The sequence below is a fragment of the Hypomesus nipponensis genome, chromosome 26 (assembly GCF_054491055.1).
Source record: "Hypomesus nipponensis isolate SF chromosome 26, ASM5449105v1, whole genome shotgun sequence".
Lineage (NCBI taxonomy): Eukaryota > Metazoa > Chordata > Actinopteri > Osmeriformes > Osmeridae > Hypomesus > Hypomesus nipponensis.
The window spans coordinates 11,333,712-11,353,166 of record NC_140386.1 but is presented as its reverse complement, the minus strand read 5'-3'; the positions used below and the strand labels follow the sequence as shown (position 1 = coordinate 11,353,166).

The following is a 19,455-nucleotide window of genomic DNA, read 5'->3' as shown; positions in this document are numbered from 1 at the left end:
GAATCAGAATCAGAATGGGATTTATTTGCCATCAAAGTTTGCACAGACAAGGAATTTGCTTTGGCAGGAAGGTGCATACAATAAACATATAGGAACCTAAAATTAAAATATGTGGACTATCTATACTAAGGGTACATAAACTAGCAGTACTAAGTGGAATTAGAATTAAATAAAATGTACAATAAAATACAATATGAGTTGCCGTAATTTACAATATAAAAATACAAATATTATAAAAAAATTATACAAAAAAGTGTACAAGATACAATTTTGTATTGCAGTGCAAAATGCAGTGTTTTAAGCAGGAAATCATTAGTCAGTGTGGACCCTTGGCCTTGTTGAAGAAGCCAACAGCTGAAGGGAAGAAACTGCTCTTATGGCGTGAAGTATTGGTCCTGATGGACCGCAGCCTTCTGCCGGAGGGGAGTGACTGAGGGAGTGTCCAGGGTGGGAGGAGTCGGCCACAATCTTCCTCGCTCACCTCAGGGTCCTCGAGGTGTGCAGGTCCTCGAGGGAAGGCAGATTGCAGCCGATCACCTTCTCAGCAGTGCAGATGATACGCTACAGCCTGCTCTTGTCCTTGGCAGTGGCAACAGCGTACCAGGTGGTGATGGAGGAGGTGAAGATGGACTCAATGATGGCTGAGTAGAAGTGCACCATCATTGTCTTTGGCAGGTTGAATTTCTTCAGCTGCCGTAGGAAGTACATCCTCTGTTGTGCTTTTTTGGTGAGGGAGCTAATGTTCAGTTCCCACTTGAGGTCCTGGGAGAGGATAGTGCCCAGGAAGCGGAAGGACTCCACAGTGCTGACTGGGGAGTCACTCAGGGTGATGGGGGTGAGTGGGGCTGTGTTCTTCCTGAAGTCCACAACCATCTCCAGTGTCTTGAGAGCATTGAGCTCTAGGTTGTTCTGGCTGCACCAGGTCACCGGGTTGTCCGCTTCCCACCTGTAGTCAGACTCGTCTCCACCAGAGATGAGCCCAATGAGGGTGGTGTTGTCCGCAAACTTGAGGAGTTTGACGGACGGATGACTGGAGGTGCAGCTGTTGATGTAGAGGGAGAAGAGCAGAGGAGAAAGGACGCAGCCCTGAGGTGATCCGGTGCTGATGGACCGGGAGTCATAGACTTGTGTTCCCAGCTTAACGCATATTCATTCATTCAGGCCAGAATATCAACCAGCTCCGTTGTAATAACCCTCTCCCTCCCTCTACACAGAAATAATGATGTACTCAAACACACATTGTGCTTCAGGCTAGCCAGGACAGTTCTTTATTCTGTGCACAAGTCTTCCTCTACAACCTAATCAACGCACTCTCTTTAGCTGTGACCAACACTGCCACCTATTGGTACACATAGGCTATTCAACCATCATTACATATAGCGATTAGCAGGAAAAGGTTTGGAGCAGCAGTAGCAGTAGCTAAAGCTTCAGCTTCGGAAACTGTTCTTTTTAGTTTACTCTGAAAGAAAATTAGCTGCTGTTTACCCAGTGAGAAAATCAATGTGTGAGATCTCGATTCAATCCAGCCACAGCTTCTGCGGCATGTATTTAACTGAGAAAACAAATATGTTTAACTACTGGCTACACAAGTAGCCTGCACTGTAGCAGTTTGTGTTACTGTTACACTGTTTAACCTACAAGCTAGCTAGCCTAGCTTACATTAGCTACTGTTAAAGGTACAGCTGTAGGTATAATCCCCCTCTGTCTATTCTCCATCAATTCACAAGCACAAAAGAAAAAGTATTTTGAACTTACATTTAATACCCATGGAATCCACTGGAAGTTGATTGAAGATGGCATAGTTGGTAGTGTTGTTATAACCAGTCAACTGAACCAACGATCTTCTCACCAAACTGACAAAACCTTGTTAAACTGTAAAAATCCATCAACATTCCGTGCATGAGCTACTGTCTAACTGAAAGTGGGTGAATATCAAAATACATGATAGAATTTTTTTAAGCACTTACAAGTGTTATGTTGACAACACTATTGAAACAATTACTTTTTCATACAACTGTACATGAATAAATAGGCCATTTGGCCCTGGACTAATAGGGTATTCTACTTGTCCATTATATTGGCTCCATTCTATTCTGAAGACTTGTGCTGGCTGCACAAATAAATAGTATGGGTATAATATACATTTTCCGAATCATCAGAGTGCCTTGAGTATTGAAATTGTTGAGTTTTGTGTCCCTGATGTTCCTTCATGCCCCAGGGATAAAATAAAGCATACAGTTTAAGCGGGAATTGTGAGAAAATGTGTGTTATTTCTGGTTTAAAGAAGTCATGTGACCTGTGTTTGTCAGACAGATTCAGTACTGGGCTTAAATAAAAGCTTAAAAGGTCCCCTTTCCAACGATACCAAGCACCATATTATAGAATATTGACAATATCCCTATCATTACATTTACATTTATTCATTTAGCAGACGCTTTTATCCAAAGCAACTTCCAAGAGAGAGCTTTACAAAGTGCATAGGTCACTGATAACAACAAGATAGCCCCAAAACGTTGCAGGTAGCCAAAACATCAAGCACATATTGTGAACAACCAAATATAAGTGCCAAAGGGAAGAACCATAAGAGCATGTAGTTAATCAAGTTACAAATTAAACAACATGAATCGCTATAAGTGCAAGTGTACCTGTGGAAAAGCAAAAATAAATAAATAAACTATCTGGTTTTCGGGTGAAAATCTGTCCTAATGTCTGGTGTCGGTTCGGTCTCGTTATTGGTGTTGCCTGCGTGGTTTGCCAACGGTTCGAAAAACGAAACAGTGCAGGGGCCTGCTCTGGGGTCATTTGAGAGGAAATGACAAATAACTACCGAAAGTTCCTCCCACTCACATTAGTTTAAGTTGAACTCAGTTAATCTGGTCAATAATTCCAACAGGATAGTTTAATATTCATTTGGTCATTGTTTAGTACAGTAGCCATATATTTAAATTTTCTGTAAACTCTGCGATTATCGCGGAAGTAAAACTTGCCTAAATCGACATCATTCTATCTGCGATCTACCAGCCATGCCTGCCTCCACTTGAAACCACTGTGCTCGATTCCTTTGGTCTGTTTCAACATGTCAGCCCCGTGTGTAGAGGTGTAATGCGGCTGTCATGTCAACATGTCTCTGCTCAGACTATGTGCCTTTCCCCGATGTTTGAGTGGCCGAGCACTGCTCAACACAAGCGTCTTTCGAGTGTCGCATGCGAGGCAACGTCCCGTGTGTCACACCGTCCGGGAGGCGGCGGAGCGGTTTCGAGCAGGTAGGCTACTCTCCCGAGGAGCCGGTGGCGAGCGGCCGACCTGGTTCCTTGAAGCAGGATGAGTAGATTACCGTGTTTTGTCTTTACGATGTCTGTGTGTTTGTCTGTTGTCCTTTAAGAGAACCCGTGGACGTTTAAACGGCAGAATTTCTCGGCCCGTGCGCGAGCTGTCTTTTCCAGGGCGGCCGATGGCAGGAAGAGAACGCGGGAGCAGTCGGTGTTGCTGGACGGTAGGAACGGATGTATCTGGTTCGCGTCCTGACTAACTAATATATTATCAGTAGAAACATGGTAACCTAAGATTTAACTAAAAGCTGGCTAGCAAACAAATGTTGACAACGTAGTTAGTTAGTCCCTTGTTAGGTATATGTTACGGTGGTGTTAACATACAAAACAGTTGTTGTAAAATGTACTTGTTCCTAACTTAGCTTCATTCCATCAGATTCCATCAGATCACTTAAATGCCTTCTTTTTCTCTTCCTCTGTCTGTCCTCTCCTTCTCTCCTCTTCTCCCCTTTCCATCCCCTCCCTCCCTCCCTTATCCTGCCTCCCTCCTCTTCAGTCCTAGAAGCCAGGATCCAACAGCTTCAATGTGGCTTCCTCCTGGAACCCCCGCCCTCCCAGGCCCCACCCCTCAGACCCCCCCAGCAAGGCAGAAGTGGGGCCCTAGCCAGGCTCCCTGTGGGGGGCCAGCCCAGGGGCGCGGTGGGGGGCAGCCCCCCTGGCAAGGAACAAGCCAGCCGCTGGATGGAGAAGCTGAATAAGGAGAAAAGGGTAACCAATACAAAGCTGCAGAGGATCCAGCAGAAGAACACCAAGACCCCCACCCTAACCTCCAAGACCCCCACCCTAACCTCCAAGACCCCCATCCTAACCTCCAAGACCCCCACCCTAACCTCCAAGACCCCCACCCTAACCTCCAAGACCCCCACAAAGACTACCTCCAGCAAGACTACCTCCAAGCCCTCCAGCAAGAGTACCAGAAACCCTGCCTCTAAGGCCAGGATGATGGCTGAGGCTGGGAGGGAGGCTGGGGCAGAGGCCATTGTGAGGACTGGGCCTAAAGCAGAGACTAAGGTCAAGACTAAGGTCAAGACTAAGGTCAAGACTAAGGTCAAGACCAAGGCTAGGGCTGGTGGAGGGGCCGGAGGTGGAGGTGCTGGAGGTGGGCAGAGGAAGGCTGAGGTGTCTAGGGTGGGGGGGCAACAGGAGGAGGCTGGGCAGCATGAGGAGGCCAGCTGGGACAGGGATCTGGAGGGGCTACAGGAGCTACAGGCACGGATCAACCAGCTGCCTGGGGCTGGGCCTGGGGCTGGGCCTGGGGCTGGGGGGGAGCAGGGCCATAGCCCCACGGCGGTACGGTCCTACCTGGAGGCGTGTGTGGCAGCGCTGGACATCAATGTGGCTCATCGCTTCCTGCTGGAGCAGCATCGCCGTCTGAAGAGACGCAACATGCTGACCACCGCTGAGTACAACACCATGATGAGGGCCTGGGCCAAGAGGGTGAGGAGAGGGAGGAGGGACTGTGTAGGTGCGTGCGTGTGTGTGAGGTTTGATGGTGTGTGTGTATGTCCCATGCAGGGTAACCTAGGTAACGTTCGTCGTATCTTCACGCTGCTGGATGAGGCGGGGCTGAAGCCAGACCTGGGCTCCTACGCTGCAGCCCTGGAGGCCATGGGCCGCATCACATCCTGCCCCGCGCACATCATCCTCAGGTACACACAAACATCATCCTCAGGTACACACAAACATCATCCTCAGGTACACACAAACATCCTCAGGTACACACAAACATCATCCTCAGGTACACACAAACATCATCCTCAGGTACACACACACATCATCCTCAGGTACACACAAACATCATCCTCAGGTACACACAAACATCATCCTCAGGTAGGTGAGTGTGTGTGTGCGTGCGCAGGTGTCTAAGCCAGCTGGAGGGGGATGGTCTGAGTCTGGATGGCATGTTCAGCAAGGTGATGTTCAAGCAGGATGAGAAGGACATGGTTCTGAAGGCTGTACACGCCGTCCAGCCAGACTACCAGCCCAGCAGCTCCTACACCCAGCCTCTCTGCTCTTCTCCTCTGGTCAAGGACTTCTACACCCAGGTGAACCTCTCCTCTTTCCTACATCTTTATCTTCAGTTTGTTCTAAGAACAGGAACTTTGTAGCCAAGCTTGCCTCTTGTTGATATTCTGTTAGTCAGGCTGCAGTATAGCAACATGTTCTGCCCAAAACTAGCCTGTGATGGATCTGTTGTCCAGGAAAATGACACTTTATTTAAAAAATATTATACAACTATTTACTGATTTATTATCATTTTCTGACTGACTGTGGGTTTCTCTGTGTGTGTGTGTGTGTGTATGTGTATGTATGTGTGTGTGTGTGTGTTCAGGCTGGAGAGGCGTCCTACCCTAAGCTGCCGTTCTCCCATGCGGAGCTGCAGAGGAGGTTCAAGCAGCAGCTCAGTGAGGAGCAGGCCTGCACTGTCACCATCCAGTCAGTAGAGAGCAGCAAACCGGTCACTCCCCACGCCTCCAGGATGGTACACACACCCTACACTAGGGCTGGGCGATAAATTGAGACAAAATATTATCGAAGTAATGACTTCCATCAATAAAGATGTCGTAACATGAATTCATTTTCAATAATGTCGATAGAGAATAATTAGGAACAGCAGTCCATTTAATTTCTGTGATGCAGCAGGAAGTTGTGGAGACATGGTATATGCCCACCAAAAGACACTGAGCATTTCGAGTGGAATAGCTAATATTAACTGCGGAAAATGAGTCTTGTTGACGAAAACAGTGGCAGCGAGGGAGCAACTTCCAATAAAGAAATGATTGAAAAAAAGGGGTTCATCTTCAGTTAATTGGAAGTGGTTTGGCTTTTTGAAATCCGACAAAGAGCAGAGCAATGTTCTGTGCAAACAGGTGGCTACCAAGTCTGGTAACGTCAAACCTTTTTTACCACCTGAAGTAAAATCACTTGTTGGAACATGCAGCAAGTGTGTGTTTCCACCAAGGTATTGATAAAAAGCAAGGTTTTAAAAAGCTGAAGTTACTTGACCCCAGGTACGTGCTCCCTGGCCGCAAACATTTCTCTCACACCGGGCTGCCTAAACTTTATGCCGACTGTAGAGAAAAAGTTGAGAAAGAGACTTATTTAGCTACTACAGATCTGTGGTCTATCGTCTTAATTATCGTTATCGAATGTAAATATAAATATCTATCGTGATGATTTTTTACCCATATCGCCCAGCCCTACCATACACACACAGACACACACACACACAGACACACACTAACGTGGTCCCGGTTAACCCTCCTTCCCTTCCCCTCCTGTCCTGCAGAGGGAGCTGTTGAGTGAGCTGCGCTCCCAGTGGCAGAGCAGCCTCCTGCTGGCCTTCAGAGAAACCAGGCAGGCCCTGGCCTCCAGCAGCCACCATCACCTCAAGACCAGCTTGTACCCCTACCTGTGTCTGCTCCAGGACCAGGACTACACAGGCATCATGATGCAGGTAGCACACACACACACACACACTCTCACACACCCTGACCACTGTCTTTTGTGTTCTACTCATCCTCTGTTGTGTCCTGTATATCTTCCTCTATCATCCTTCTATCCTTCCCTCATCCCTTCCCCCCTCCCTCCAGAGCCTGCGCGGGATGTCACCCCAGGGGGACTCTCTGCACAGCCTGGCTCGCTCTCTGGGGACGCAGGTCCACAGCAAGTTGTGTGTCCAGGACAGGAACCACAGCAGGATGGTGCACAAGCTGGGCCAAGTCTACCAGGAGTACACACACCTGCTGGCCCAGGACACAGAGGTAAACACACACACACACACACACACACACAGCATCAGTCTCCTCAGGAAGCATTCATTAGATGACATGTCCATAACCCAGCATCATTAGATGACTTGTCCATAACCCCACTCCCCCCAGTCCTCCTCCTCCCTTCCCAGGGAGCACTGGTGTCGTGTGGAGGCTGCCCAGGCCTCAGGGCCCTCCCTCCAGGGGGACGATGCCCCGTGGCCCCCCATGCTGGTGCTGGAGCTGGGCACCTTCCTGGTGGAGCTCATGGTGAAACACCTGCAGGTCCGCAGCAACATCCTGAACCCCCAGCAGACAGACACCAAGATGGTCCCCATCCTCTACCACATGTACACCTTCCGCAGTGTGAAGCAGGTACGCTCCCCTGAACAGCCTGAAGACACTCTGCCTCCACCTGAACACACCCTGCCTCTCCACCTGAACACACCCTGCCTCTCCACCTGAACACACCCTGCCTCTCCACCTGAACACACCCTGCCTCTCCACCTGAACACACCCTGCCTTCTCGGCACCCGTTTTTTAATAATCTCTAAAAAATCTGATTTTGAAATCTAATCTAAATATGTCTAAATATCTCTGCCCCCCCCCCCCCAGGTCGGCTTCATCAAGCCCCACCCCATCCTGAGCCAGATACAGCTGGACGCCATGGAAACGACCTTGACGTTTGACTCTTATGTGATGCCCATGCTGTGTCCTCCCATCCCCTGGACGACCACACGCTCTGGTGGCTACCTGCTCACCCCCGCCAAGATCATGCGTACAGGCGGAGCAGCCCAGCATGAGGTGTGTGTGTGTGTGTGTACATGGTCTCACAGCAACCACACGCTCTGGTGGCTACCTGCTCACCCCCGCCAAGATCATGCGTACAGGCAGAGCAGCCCAGCATGAGGTGTGTGTGTGTGTACATGGTCTCACAGCAAGGTGTGTGTGTAAAGACTGTATAGGTATATGTAATAGTGGTGGACATGGATTGGAGGCGTCTGGTGATATGAACCATACCTGTCAACACTCCCGTTTTCCCCGGGAGCCTCCCGTATTTCACACCCATCTCCCGCCCCCTCCCGTTTTCTTATTTCTCCCGTGAAACTCCCGTAATTTGTATGGCCAAACCTCATTATATAAATATTCACATCAATATATTATAGATTTATTGGAGCGAGTTGAATAGCAAATGGATGTGAGATGATCGCATCAAAGTTGACATATTCTCCAAACGGTAGCTAATTATAATTGGACAGTAAATTCAGAAAAGTTTAATAAAAAAAAGGCTAAAATAAATATTGAAAGCACTCATTGTTGTAATTACATGTTAGATTGTTGAAGTCTTTCAAAATTATAAATGGAGGCTTTGACTCCGTCCCTGTTGTTATGGTTAATTATTTCAGACACTTTGTACAGGCTCATACTATATGTAGCCAGCGCAATCATTTACAACGGTGAACAGACAGTTTGACTGGAACTACTTAGTAGGTGTATATTATCACCTGATAATGGACACCCCTGCAGCCAATCAGAATCGAGTATTCACCCAGACCGTGGTATAAGTATAAATCGAATATATCTAAACTTCCGTGATGTTGCAGGTTCTGTTGGACCGGACACCCACCCAGAGTTTGCATGCTGTGCTGGACTCTCTGAGCCAGCTGGGGAACTGTGCCTGGAGGGTCAACCAGCGTCTCCTGGACGTCATCATCTCCTTGTTCAACGACCGCGGCAACGAGAAGCTGGCGGTGCCCCCGCCTGTGTCTGAGGGCCCGGAGGTCCCCCGCTTCAGCCCCAGAGACCCCACAGTCAGCCCCGCCCAGAAGGCTACCCTGAAGACCCAGGCCAACAAGGTGGGTGGAGGAGGGGGTAGAGGACAGTGTGTGTGTGTGTGTGTGTGTGTGTGTGTAGGATACGATGAACTTTATTGTCCCGCTCAGGGAAATTTATCTTGGTCTCTGTGGTGGGTCATCATAAATGCCTTGACAGGAGGAGATTGTGTGTGTGTGCATTAGGGGTGAGCAATATGGCCAACATATTCTATCACGGTATGAGTAATTGTATATCACGGTTACGGTATATATCATGGTATAGTAATTGTTCTGTAAATTCAATTAAGAAATGGTTCAAAATAACCATAGCGTACTTCAAGGCCGTAGTCATGGACACAACATTGGGGGGGACAAATTACATTTTTTATAATAATTTAATTTTTACATGATTTGAAAATTGGGGGGATGTATTATGATTACGGCCTTGCCATACTTCATCACACTCGATTAATTATTACAAACAAACTGCCTCACATGAGACAACACTTGAGTTAAAAACAAAAGTTAGGAGTAAGAGTGTTCCGATTGGCTGATGCGCAGTCAAGCCATCCGCATGGTGACCTACTCACAGCTCAATAATGCCCTCCGACATAAATTTAAAAATGAGTGAAAGCGATCAGTCTGAGTTTTACTAACATATCTAACTTGGGTTTCGGCGTATCGACCTTGTTAAAGCTCGGTCGATACGTTAAAGCCTCAGTTTGATATTTCCCGGCATGACCTCACTCTCAGTTAGTAAGTAGTTAGCCTTCACTAGTCATCCTAGATAAGAATGCTAGCAACGCCACCAGTGTAATTTTACAACAATAATTTTACAACAACAAATCGAATTGAGTTACCTGCAGAATGGGTCAAATATAATTAATTAGCATCGGCATAAATGTGGTCCGCTTAAACAAAATACACTCCACATTGATAATTCCGTCAGACCAACGCAAATGTGCTTCAAGGTCAGACGAAAACAGCAAATAAAATAAAAGTTAAACTACAATTCTAAATAGGCTATCGCAAGAATGCGATATATATGATGGCTTATGTACAATACAACAACCAGACATTTAAATGACACGTGTAATACAAAAATATAGTATAAAAGTATACCGCGGTTGAAACGGTATAGCCAAATCTCTCCCGGTAAACACATTTCTACCGTTGCATGGTATACACTGTCATACCGCCCAGCCCTAATGTGAATCATGTTACTGCTTGTCCCACAGGCTAAGAAGCGCCTCAGTGAGATGCACAGCTTGAGAGTGTCTGCATTGTACAAGCTGTCCATCGCCCTCCACCTGAGGGATCAGGTCTTCTGGTTCCCCCACAACATGGACTTCAGAGGCCGCACTTACCCCATTCCCCCACACCTCAACCACCTGGGCAGCGATGTGACCCGGGCCATCCTGGTGTTTGCCGAGGGCCGTCCGTTGGGTCCGCGGGGCCTGGACTGGGTCAAGATTCACCTGGTGAACCTGACGGGGCTGAAGAAGCGTTGCTCTCTGCAGGAGAGGCTGGACCACGCCAACAGTCTTATGGAGGACATCTTGGACTCAGCTGACCACCCCCTAACAGTGAGACCAGCGACACACACACACACACACACACACACACGCTAAGAGACCCTGGAGACACACACACATGTTTTTCTGTGTGTGTGTGTGTGTGTGTAAGGGGAGAGGTTGGTGGATGGAAACTGAGGAGCCCTGGCAAGTTCTGGGCTGCTGTATGGAGATCGCCAACGCAACCAGGTCACCTGACCCTGCCCAGTACATATCACACCTTCCAGTCCACCAGGTGAGCTAGCGCCTCACACACCTAAACACCCCTCACGCACACATAAACACACCTCACACACACTGAAACACACATAAACACACCTCACACACTCTGAAACACACCTAACACACCTCACACACACCGAAACACACCTTACACACCTCACACACACTGAAACACACCTAACACACCTCACACACACTGAAACACACCTAACACACCTCACACACACATAAACACACCTCACACACACTGAAACACACCTCACACACACTGAAACACACCTAACACACCTCACACACACTGAAACACACCTAACACACCTCACACACACTGAAACACACCTAACACACCTCACACACACTGAAACACACCTAACACACCTCACACACACTGAAACACACCTCACACACACTGAAACACACCTCACACACACTGAAACACACCTAAACACACCTCACACACACTGAAACACACCTAACACACCTCACACACACTGAAACACACATAAACACACCTCACACACACTGAAACACACCTAACACACCTCACACACTCTGAAACACACCTAACACACCTCACACACACTGAAACACACCTAAACACACCTCACACACACTGAAACACACCTAACACACCTCACACACACTGAAACACACATAAACACACCTCACACACACTGAAACACACCTAACACACCTCACACACTCTGAAACACACCTAACACACCTCACACACACTGAAACACACCTAACACACCTCACACACTCTGAAACACACCTAACACACCTCACACACACTGAAACACACCTAACACACCTCACACACACTGAAACACACCTAACACACCTCACACACACTGAAACACACCTAACACACCTCACACACTCTGAAACACACCTAACACACCTCACACACACTGAAACACACCTAACACACCTCACACACTCTGAAACACACCTAACACACCTCACACACTCTGAAACACACCTAACACACCTCACACACACTGAAACACACCTAACACACCTCACACACACTGAAACACACCTAACACACCTCACACACACTGAAACACACCTAACACACCTCACACACTCTGAAACACACCTAACACACCTCACACACACTGAAACACACCTAACACACCTCACACACTCTGAAACACACCTAACACACCTCACACACACTGAAACACACCTAACACACCTCACACACAGGGGCGGTTTTAGGCACGGGCAGACCGGGCAGCCGCCCGGGGCGGCATTTTTTCATGTCACGTGGGGGGCGCACGAGCATGAAAAAAAAAGAAATCTCTGTGCGGTTTTGTCTTATCGATCATTTCAGTTTGTGGGGAATTGGTATATTGGCGCCCCCTTCAGGCAGCTGCAGGCACCCCTGCTTGCCGTGCAGGAGTTTCGTTTTCGTTTGTCGCAGCCAGGTAGTAGCGGTGCTCGTTCTGAGGGCGCTGTCGGGGGGCGGCCGACAGGGTAGGGGGCGGCACACGATTTCTTCCTCCCGGGGGGGGGGGGGGGGGGGTAAACTTGCCCTGGGCGCACAATGTGCTAGAACCGCCACTGCTCACACACACTGAAACACATTTAAATACACCTCACACACACCTAACCCCCCCTGCCCCCAGGACGGCTCCTGTAACGGGCTGCAGCACTACGCAGCTCTAGGTCGGGACGTTGTGGGAGCCACCTCAGTCAACCTGGCGCCCTGCCCCCTGCCCCAGGACGTCTACAGCAGCGTGGCCCAGCAGGTACCCTGCCCCCCTGGCCCCCCGGGCCCCCCTGGCCCCTGCCCCCCTGGCCCCTGCCCCCTGACGTGTGTGTTTGTGCAGGTGGAGGTGTTCCGCTGCCGGGATGCTGCGCGGGGCGTGAAGGTGGCGCAGGTGCTGGAGGGGGTGGTGGGCAGGAGAGTGGTGAAACAGACTGTGATGACCGTGGTGTACGGGGTGACGCGCTACGGAGGACGACTGCAGATAGAGAAGAGGCTGAGAGAGGCTGAGGACTTCCCTCGGGTGGGGTGCACACACACCTCACACACACACACCTATGCACGTATACACATACACAGTATAATGCCCAAGTCATTTGTATGTGTGTGTGCGTAGGAGTACCTGTGGGAAGCGTCTCACTACCTCGTGCACCAGGTGTTCAACAGTCTGAAGGAGATGTTCACTGGTACCAGAGAAATCCAGGTAACACACACTCACATACACACACATACATACATACACACTCCATGCTGACCTACATCTGCTGTCTGCCCAGGTGACCCAGACAGAAAGTTTTATTAATGACTAGCTTACACACACACACACACGCTCACACGCAGACCTAGAAAGTTTTATTGATGACAAGTGGAGATAAGTAGTAGTTTGGGGTGTTAGGTTTAGTTTGGGGTGTTCATCATTCATTCCTGTTAAGACCTGCTACTGCTGCCCCCCTCCTCCTCCCTCTTCCCTCCCTCCTCTTCTCCTCTCCCCCTCCCCGCCTCTCTCCTCCTCCCCTCCTCCTCGCCTCTCTCCTCCCTCCCTCCCCTCCTCCTCCCTCCCTCCCCTCCTCCAAGTGGGTCTTCCTCAGAGGAAGGATCAACACAAGATCTTTGTCTTGTGTGTGCCACACACACACAGCAGCCACACACAGCAGCCACACACAGCAGACACACACAGCAGCCACACACAGCAGACACACACAGCAGACACACACAGCAGACACCCTCTGTCTATCTCATCCAGGATTGGCTGACGGACAGTGCTCGTCTGATCTCTAAGTCGGGGCGGCCGGTGGAGTGGGTCACACCCTTGGGCCTGCCGATCATCCAGCCCTATCACCGCCCCCGCCACACCCAGGTACACACACTCTCCATCCTCCAGCCCTATCACCGCCCCCGCCACACCCAGGTACACACACTCTCCATCCTCCAGCCCTATCACCGCCCCCGCCACACCCAGGTACACACACTCTCCATCCTCCAGCCCTATCACCGCCCCCGCCACACCCAGGTACACACACTCTCCATCCTCCAGCCCTATCACCGCCCCCGCCACACCCAGGTACACACACTCTCCATCCTCCAGCCCTATCACCGCCCCCGCCACACCCAGGTACACACACTCTCCATCCTCCAGCCCTATCACCGCCCCCGCCACACCCAGGTACACACACTCTCCATCCTCCAGCCCTATCACCGCCCCCGCCACACCCAGGTACACACACTCTCCATCCTCCAGCCCTATCACCGCCCCCGCCACACCCAGGTACACACACTCTCCATCCTCCAGCCCTATCACCGCCCCCGCCACACCCAGGTACACACACTCTCCATCCTCCAGCCCTATCACCGCCCCCGGAGAGGAGAGGACGAGAAGAAAGGAAGAGAAGAAAGGAGGAGAGGAGAGGCCAGCTCCAATATCATCATGTGATGGGTTAGGGCTAGAGGAATTCCATTTTTTGCCACCTTGATAACCATGCCTTGTTGCCATAGTTACTGATGGCTCTTTGTGTGGGGGGGATGCTAGTAAGTGGGTCATATTGATGCTAGTAAGTGGGTCATATTGATGCTAGTAAGTGGGTCATATTGATCAGCAGCTGTCCGGGTTGGAGCGGGGGAGGGGGGAGGTGACCTGGAGATCTGGGACAAAACCCAGTGGTACTTCAGCCAGCTGAAACCTCAGGGTTAACCTGATGAATACATCAATTACCGTGGAAACAGAAACCATGTCAGTTCTTAATGTAACTCTTTTCCTCCTATCCTCCTAACCTCATCCTCCTCTTCCTCTCCTCCTCTCCCTCAGTTGAATAGCACCATGCAGACTCTTTGTCTCTCGATCAACTATGACGCTAAACAGTAAGTTGCTCTCTTTATCAAAAGGTGTGTGTATCTGTCTGTCTCTGTGTGTGTGTGTGTGTGTGTGTGTGTGTGTGTGTGTAACCCTGCTCTCTCTGTGTCTGCAGGAGACCAGACACTATGAAACAGAAGAACGCCTTCCCTCCCAACTTCATCCACTCTCTAGACTCCACTCACATGATGCTGACAGCCCTGCACTGCTGCAGGTACACACACACTCACAAAATGCTTACAGCCCTGCAGGTACACACACACACTCACAAAATGCTTACAGCCCTGCAGGTACACACACACACTCACAAAATGCTTACAGCCCTGCAGGTACACACACACACTCACAAAATGCTTACAGCCCTGCAGTGCTGCAGGTACACACACACTCACATATTGCTGACAGCCCTGCAGTGCTGCAGGTACACACACACTCACATATTGCTGACAGCCCTGCAGTGCTGCAGGTACACACACACACACAAAATGCTTACAACCCTGCAGTGCTGCAGGTACACACACACACACACATATTGCTTACAGCCCTGCAGTGCTGCAGGTACACACACACACACACACATTGCTGACAGCCCTGCAGTGCTGCAGGTACACACACACACACACACATTGCTGACAGCCCTGCAGTGCTGCAGGTACACACACACACACACATATTGCTGACAGCCCTGCAGTGCTGCAGGTACACACACACACACACTCACATATTGCTGACAGCCCTGCAGTGCTGCAGGTACACACACACACATTGCTGACAGCCCTGCAGTGCTGCAGGTACACACACACACACACACATTGCTGACAGCCCCCCACAGGCTCCAGAAGACGCTTGATCTCTATTCTTGTACAGAATCTTCTTTCACTGTTTTCTCTGTTCTCTCTCTCAGGGCTGGTGTGACATTTGCATCTGTCCATGACTGTTTCTGGACCCACGCTATTACTGTGGACACCATGAACAAGGTATGCATTCACACACACACAGACACTCAGACAGCTAAGGCGAGGCAGGCAGGCAGGCAGCTTAGGCGAGGCGAGGCGAGGCGAGGCGAGGCAGGCAGGCAGGCAGGCAGGCAGCTTAGGCGAGGCGAGGCGAGGCGAGGCAGGCAGGCAGGCAGCTTAGGCGAGGCGAGGCAGGCAGGCAGGCAAGGCAGGCAGGCAGGCGAGCAGGCAGGCGAGGCGAGGCGAGGCAGGCAGGCAGGCAGGCGAGGCGAGGCGAGGCAGGCAGGCAGGCAGGCAGGCAGCTAAGGCGAGGCGAGGCGAGGCAGGCAGGCAGGCAGGCAGGCAGCTAAGGCGAGGCAGGCAGGCAGGCAGGCAGGCAGCTAAGGCGAGGCGAGGCAGGCAGGCAGGCGAGGCGAGGCGAGGCGAGGCAGGCAGGCAGGCAGGCAGCTTAGGCGAGGCGAGGCAGGCAGGCAGGCAGGCGAGCAGGCAGGCGAGGCGAGGCAGGCAGGCAGGCAGGCGAGGCGAGGCGAGGCAGGCAGGCAGGCAGGCAGGCAGCTAAGGCGAGGCGAGGCGAGGCAGGCAGGCAGGCAGGCAGGCAGCTAAGGCGAGGCAGGCAGGCAGGCAGGCAGGCAGCTAAGGCGAGGCGAGGCAGGCAGGCAGGCGAGGCGAGGCGAGGCAGGCAGGCAGGCGAGGCGAGGCGAGGCGAGGCGAGGCAGGCAGGCAGGCAGCTAAGGCGAGGCGAGGCAGGCAGGCGAGGCGAGGCGAGGCAGGCAGGCAGGCAGGCAGGCAGGCAGGCGAGCAGGCAGGCGAGGCGAGGCAGGCAGGCAGGCAGGCAGGCGAGGCGAGGCGAGGCAGGCAGGCGAGGCGAGGCAGGCAGGCAGGCGAGGCGAGGCAGGCAGGCAGGCAGGCGAGGCGAGGCGAGGCAGGCAGGCAGGCAGGCAGCTTAGGCGAGGCGAGGCAGGCAGGCAGGCAGGCAGGCGAGCAGGCAGGCGAGGCGAGGCGAGGCAGGCAGGCAGGCAGGCGAGGCAGGCAGGCAGGCAGGCAGGCGAGCAGGCAGGCGAGGCGAGGCGAGGCAGGCAGGCAGGCAGGCGAGGCGAGGCGAGGCGAGGCAGGCAGGCAGGCAGGCAGGCAGCTAAGGCGAGGCGAGGCGAGGCGAGGCAGGCAGGCAGGCAGGCAGGCAGCTAAGGCGAGGCAGGCAGGCAGGCAGGCAGGCAGCTAAGGCGAGGCGAGGCAGGCAGGCAGGCGAGGCGAGGCGAGGCAGGCAGGCAGGCGAGGCGAGGCGAGGCAGGCAGGCAGGCAAGGCGAGGCGAGGCAGGCAGGCAGGCGAGGCGAGGCGAGGCGAGGCGAGGCAGCCTCCCGAGACACTCCACCTGCACTGACCCAACAACCCAGTTAGAGGAGCTCCTCCCCTCCTCCTCCCCTCCTCCTCCCCTCCTCCTCCCCTCCTCCTCCCCTCCTCCTCCCCTCCTCCTCCCCTCCTCCTCCCCTCCTCCTCCCCTCCTCCTCCCCTCCTCCTCCTCTCCTCCTCCTCTCCTCCTCCCCTCCTCCTCCCCTCCTCCTCCCCTCCTCCTCCTCTCCTCCTCCCCTCCTCCTCCTCCCCTCCTCCTCCTCTCCTCCTCCCCTCCTCCTCCCCTCCTCCTCCCCTCCTCCTCCTCTCCTCCTCCCCTCCTCCTCCCCTCCTCCTCCCCTCCTCCTCCTCCTCCTCTCCTCCTCCCCTCCTCCTCCTCTCCTCCTCCCCTCCTCCTCCCCTCCTCCTCCTCTCCTCCTCCTCTCCTCCTCCCCTCCTCCTCCTCTCCTCCTCCTCTCCTCCTCCCCTCCTCCTCCCCTCCTCCTCCTCTCCTCCTCCCCTCCTCCTCCCCTCCTCCTCCCCTCCTCCTCCCCTCCTCCTCCCCTCCTCCTCCTCCCCTCCTCCTCCCCTCCTCCTCCCCTCCTCCTCCCCTCCTCCTCCTCCCCTCCTCCTCCTCCCCTCCTCCTCCCCTCCTCCTCCCCTCCTCCTCCCCTCCTCCTCCTCCCCTCCTCCTCCTCCCCTCCTCCTCCCCTCCTCCTCCCCTCCTCCTCCTCCCCTCCTCCTCCCCTCCTCCTCCCCTCCTCCTCCTCTCCTCCTCCTCTCCTCCTCCTCTCCTCCTCCTCCTCTCCTCCTCCTCTCCTCCTCCCCTCCTCCTCCCCTCCTCCTCCTCTCCTCCTCCTCTCCTCCTCCCCTCCTCCTCCTCTCCTCCTCCTCTCCTCCTCCCCTCCTCCTCCCCTCCTCCTCCTCTCCTCCTCCCCTCCTCCTCCTCTCCTCCTCCTCTCCTCCTCTCCTCCTCCTCCCCTCCTCCTCCTCTCCTCCTCCCCTCCTCCTCCTCTCCTCCTCCCCTCCTCCTCCTCCCCTCCTCCTCCCCTCCTCCTCCCCTCCTCCTCCTCTCCTCCTCCCCTCCTCCTCCTCCCCTCCTCCTCCTCCCCTCCTCCTCCCCTCCTCCTCCCCTCCTCCTCCCCTCCTCCTCCCCTCCTCCTCCTCTCCTCCTCCCCTCCTCCTCCCCTCCTCCTCCCCTCCTCCTCCCCTCCTCCTCCTCTCCTCTTCCTCTCCTCCTCCCCTCCTCCTCCTCTCCTCCTCCCCTCCTCCTCCTCTCCTCCTGTCTTCTGCTAAGCTTCATTCAGAGCTTCCTGTCAGAGAGACTGTGTTCTTCCTTTCCCTCTGGGTTGCCAGGTTTGCCGGGAGCAGTTTGTTGCCCTACACAGCCAGCCAATCCTTCAAGAGCTTTCCAACTTCCTGCTTAAAAAGTACTGCTCTGGGCTGCCGTAAGTAACGCACCCCTCAGCGTCACACACTCAGGGTGTTAGTGTGGGAGAGGTGTGTGGGACAGGAAATACAGCGCTGCCACGTCTAAACCATCAACCTCAGGACCACAACCTCGTCTGGCACCTGACACCTATACACTAACACCTTAGCTCACAAATACACTCTCTTGCACACACACCCTCTCTCAAACACACACACACACACATAGACGTTCACATACTCAACCTCAGAGTTAAGTTTTCATTGAAGCGGAATCTTTTCACAGAACCAGAATAAGGAAACAGCAGAGGAGGTGGAGTTAGCCCTAACCCTTACCCTAACCCTAACCCTTACCCTAACCCAACACAGCCAACAAACCACAGCTGTGTGTGTGTGTGTGTGTGTGTGTGTGTGTGTGCAGGTCTGACCTGAAGAAACCAGACTACAGGAGGATGATGCTGCTTCTGGCCAAGGTGCCTCAGACTGGTTAGTCTCTCTCACACACACACACACACACACACACACACGGTCAGCTTCTAGTCAGCTGCCATCTCTCCCCTCAACGTTCTTAACACATACTCACACAGGAGCAGTTCATCCTGTCCTCATCTCCTCTCCTCCCCAGGTGACTTTGATCTTCAGAAAGTAAAGGAGTCCACCTTCTTCTTCAGCTGATTGGAGCTGACAGGAGGAGAGGAGAGGGGGATAGAAGAGAGGAGAGGAAGTGAAGGGGATTGACAGGCTGGCGGTGGGAGGTCGGGGTGACAGGCCAGACTTGGGAGACATCGATTCCCAGCCTGCTGCGCCTTCACTGGCAGGACAGGAGGGGGAGAGGTAGAGGAGAGGAGGGGGAAGACAGCTCAGTGCTCTTGAATGCTGCAGCAGGAGGGTCAGATACTGAATCATGACTGATGTTCAAACCTGCTTCCCTCCACTGGGCTAAGCTAACTCCACCTTAGACACATACACATGTCTATGAACCCCTCCACCACCACTTCAACCTCCACACACACACCCCCTGCAGAGCCTCTCTACCCCGGCATCATGACTCTAATCATGCTTCCAGAAAAGACAGCGAGGGGGGGGGGGAATGGAGGAGAGGGTGTGATGGGAGGGATATGCGTGTTTGTATAAAGTTTTATGATTCCTTGTGGAGTTACCAGACAGTTGATTGTAAAAATATAAATAAACTTGTCTTATTTCTTGAA

At 52.7% G+C, this 19,455-nt stretch overlaps 1 protein-coding gene across 3 annotated transcripts; it reads left to right on the top strand.

The window, feature by feature from the left end:
- Window positions 1–3,052: 3,052 nt before the first annotated feature.
- Window positions 3,053–19,455, top strand: polrmt (polymerase (RNA) mitochondrial (DNA directed)). Of its 3 annotated transcripts, XM_084693003.1 has the most exons (23): window positions 3,054–3,263; window positions 3,383–3,493; window positions 3,826–4,766; window positions 4,845–4,978; window positions 5,188–5,374; window positions 5,662–5,811; window positions 6,619–6,786; window positions 6,923–7,093; window positions 7,214–7,456; window positions 7,697–7,885; window positions 8,686–8,937; window positions 10,134–10,481; window positions 10,582–10,704; window positions 12,329–12,451; window positions 12,533–12,712; window positions 12,806–12,892; window positions 13,433–13,546; window positions 14,492–14,544; window positions 14,652–14,750; window positions 15,441–15,513; window positions 18,176–18,267; window positions 18,669–18,733; window positions 18,873–19,455. In XM_084693003.1, exons 1-23 carry the CDS (start codon window positions 3,122–3,124, stop codon window positions 18,920–18,922), a joined length of 4,095 nt encoding a protein of 1,364 aa, XP_084549129.1. In that variant the 5' UTR covers window positions 3,054–3,121; the 3' UTR covers window positions 18,923–19,455. The 3 variants fall into 3 exon arrangements, with proteins under 3 accessions (XP_084549130.1, XP_084549129.1, XP_084549131.1); XM_084693004.1 differs by lacking the exon at window positions 13,433–13,546 and having other exon boundaries at window positions 3,053–3,263; XM_084693005.1 differs by lacking the exon at window positions 12,329–12,451.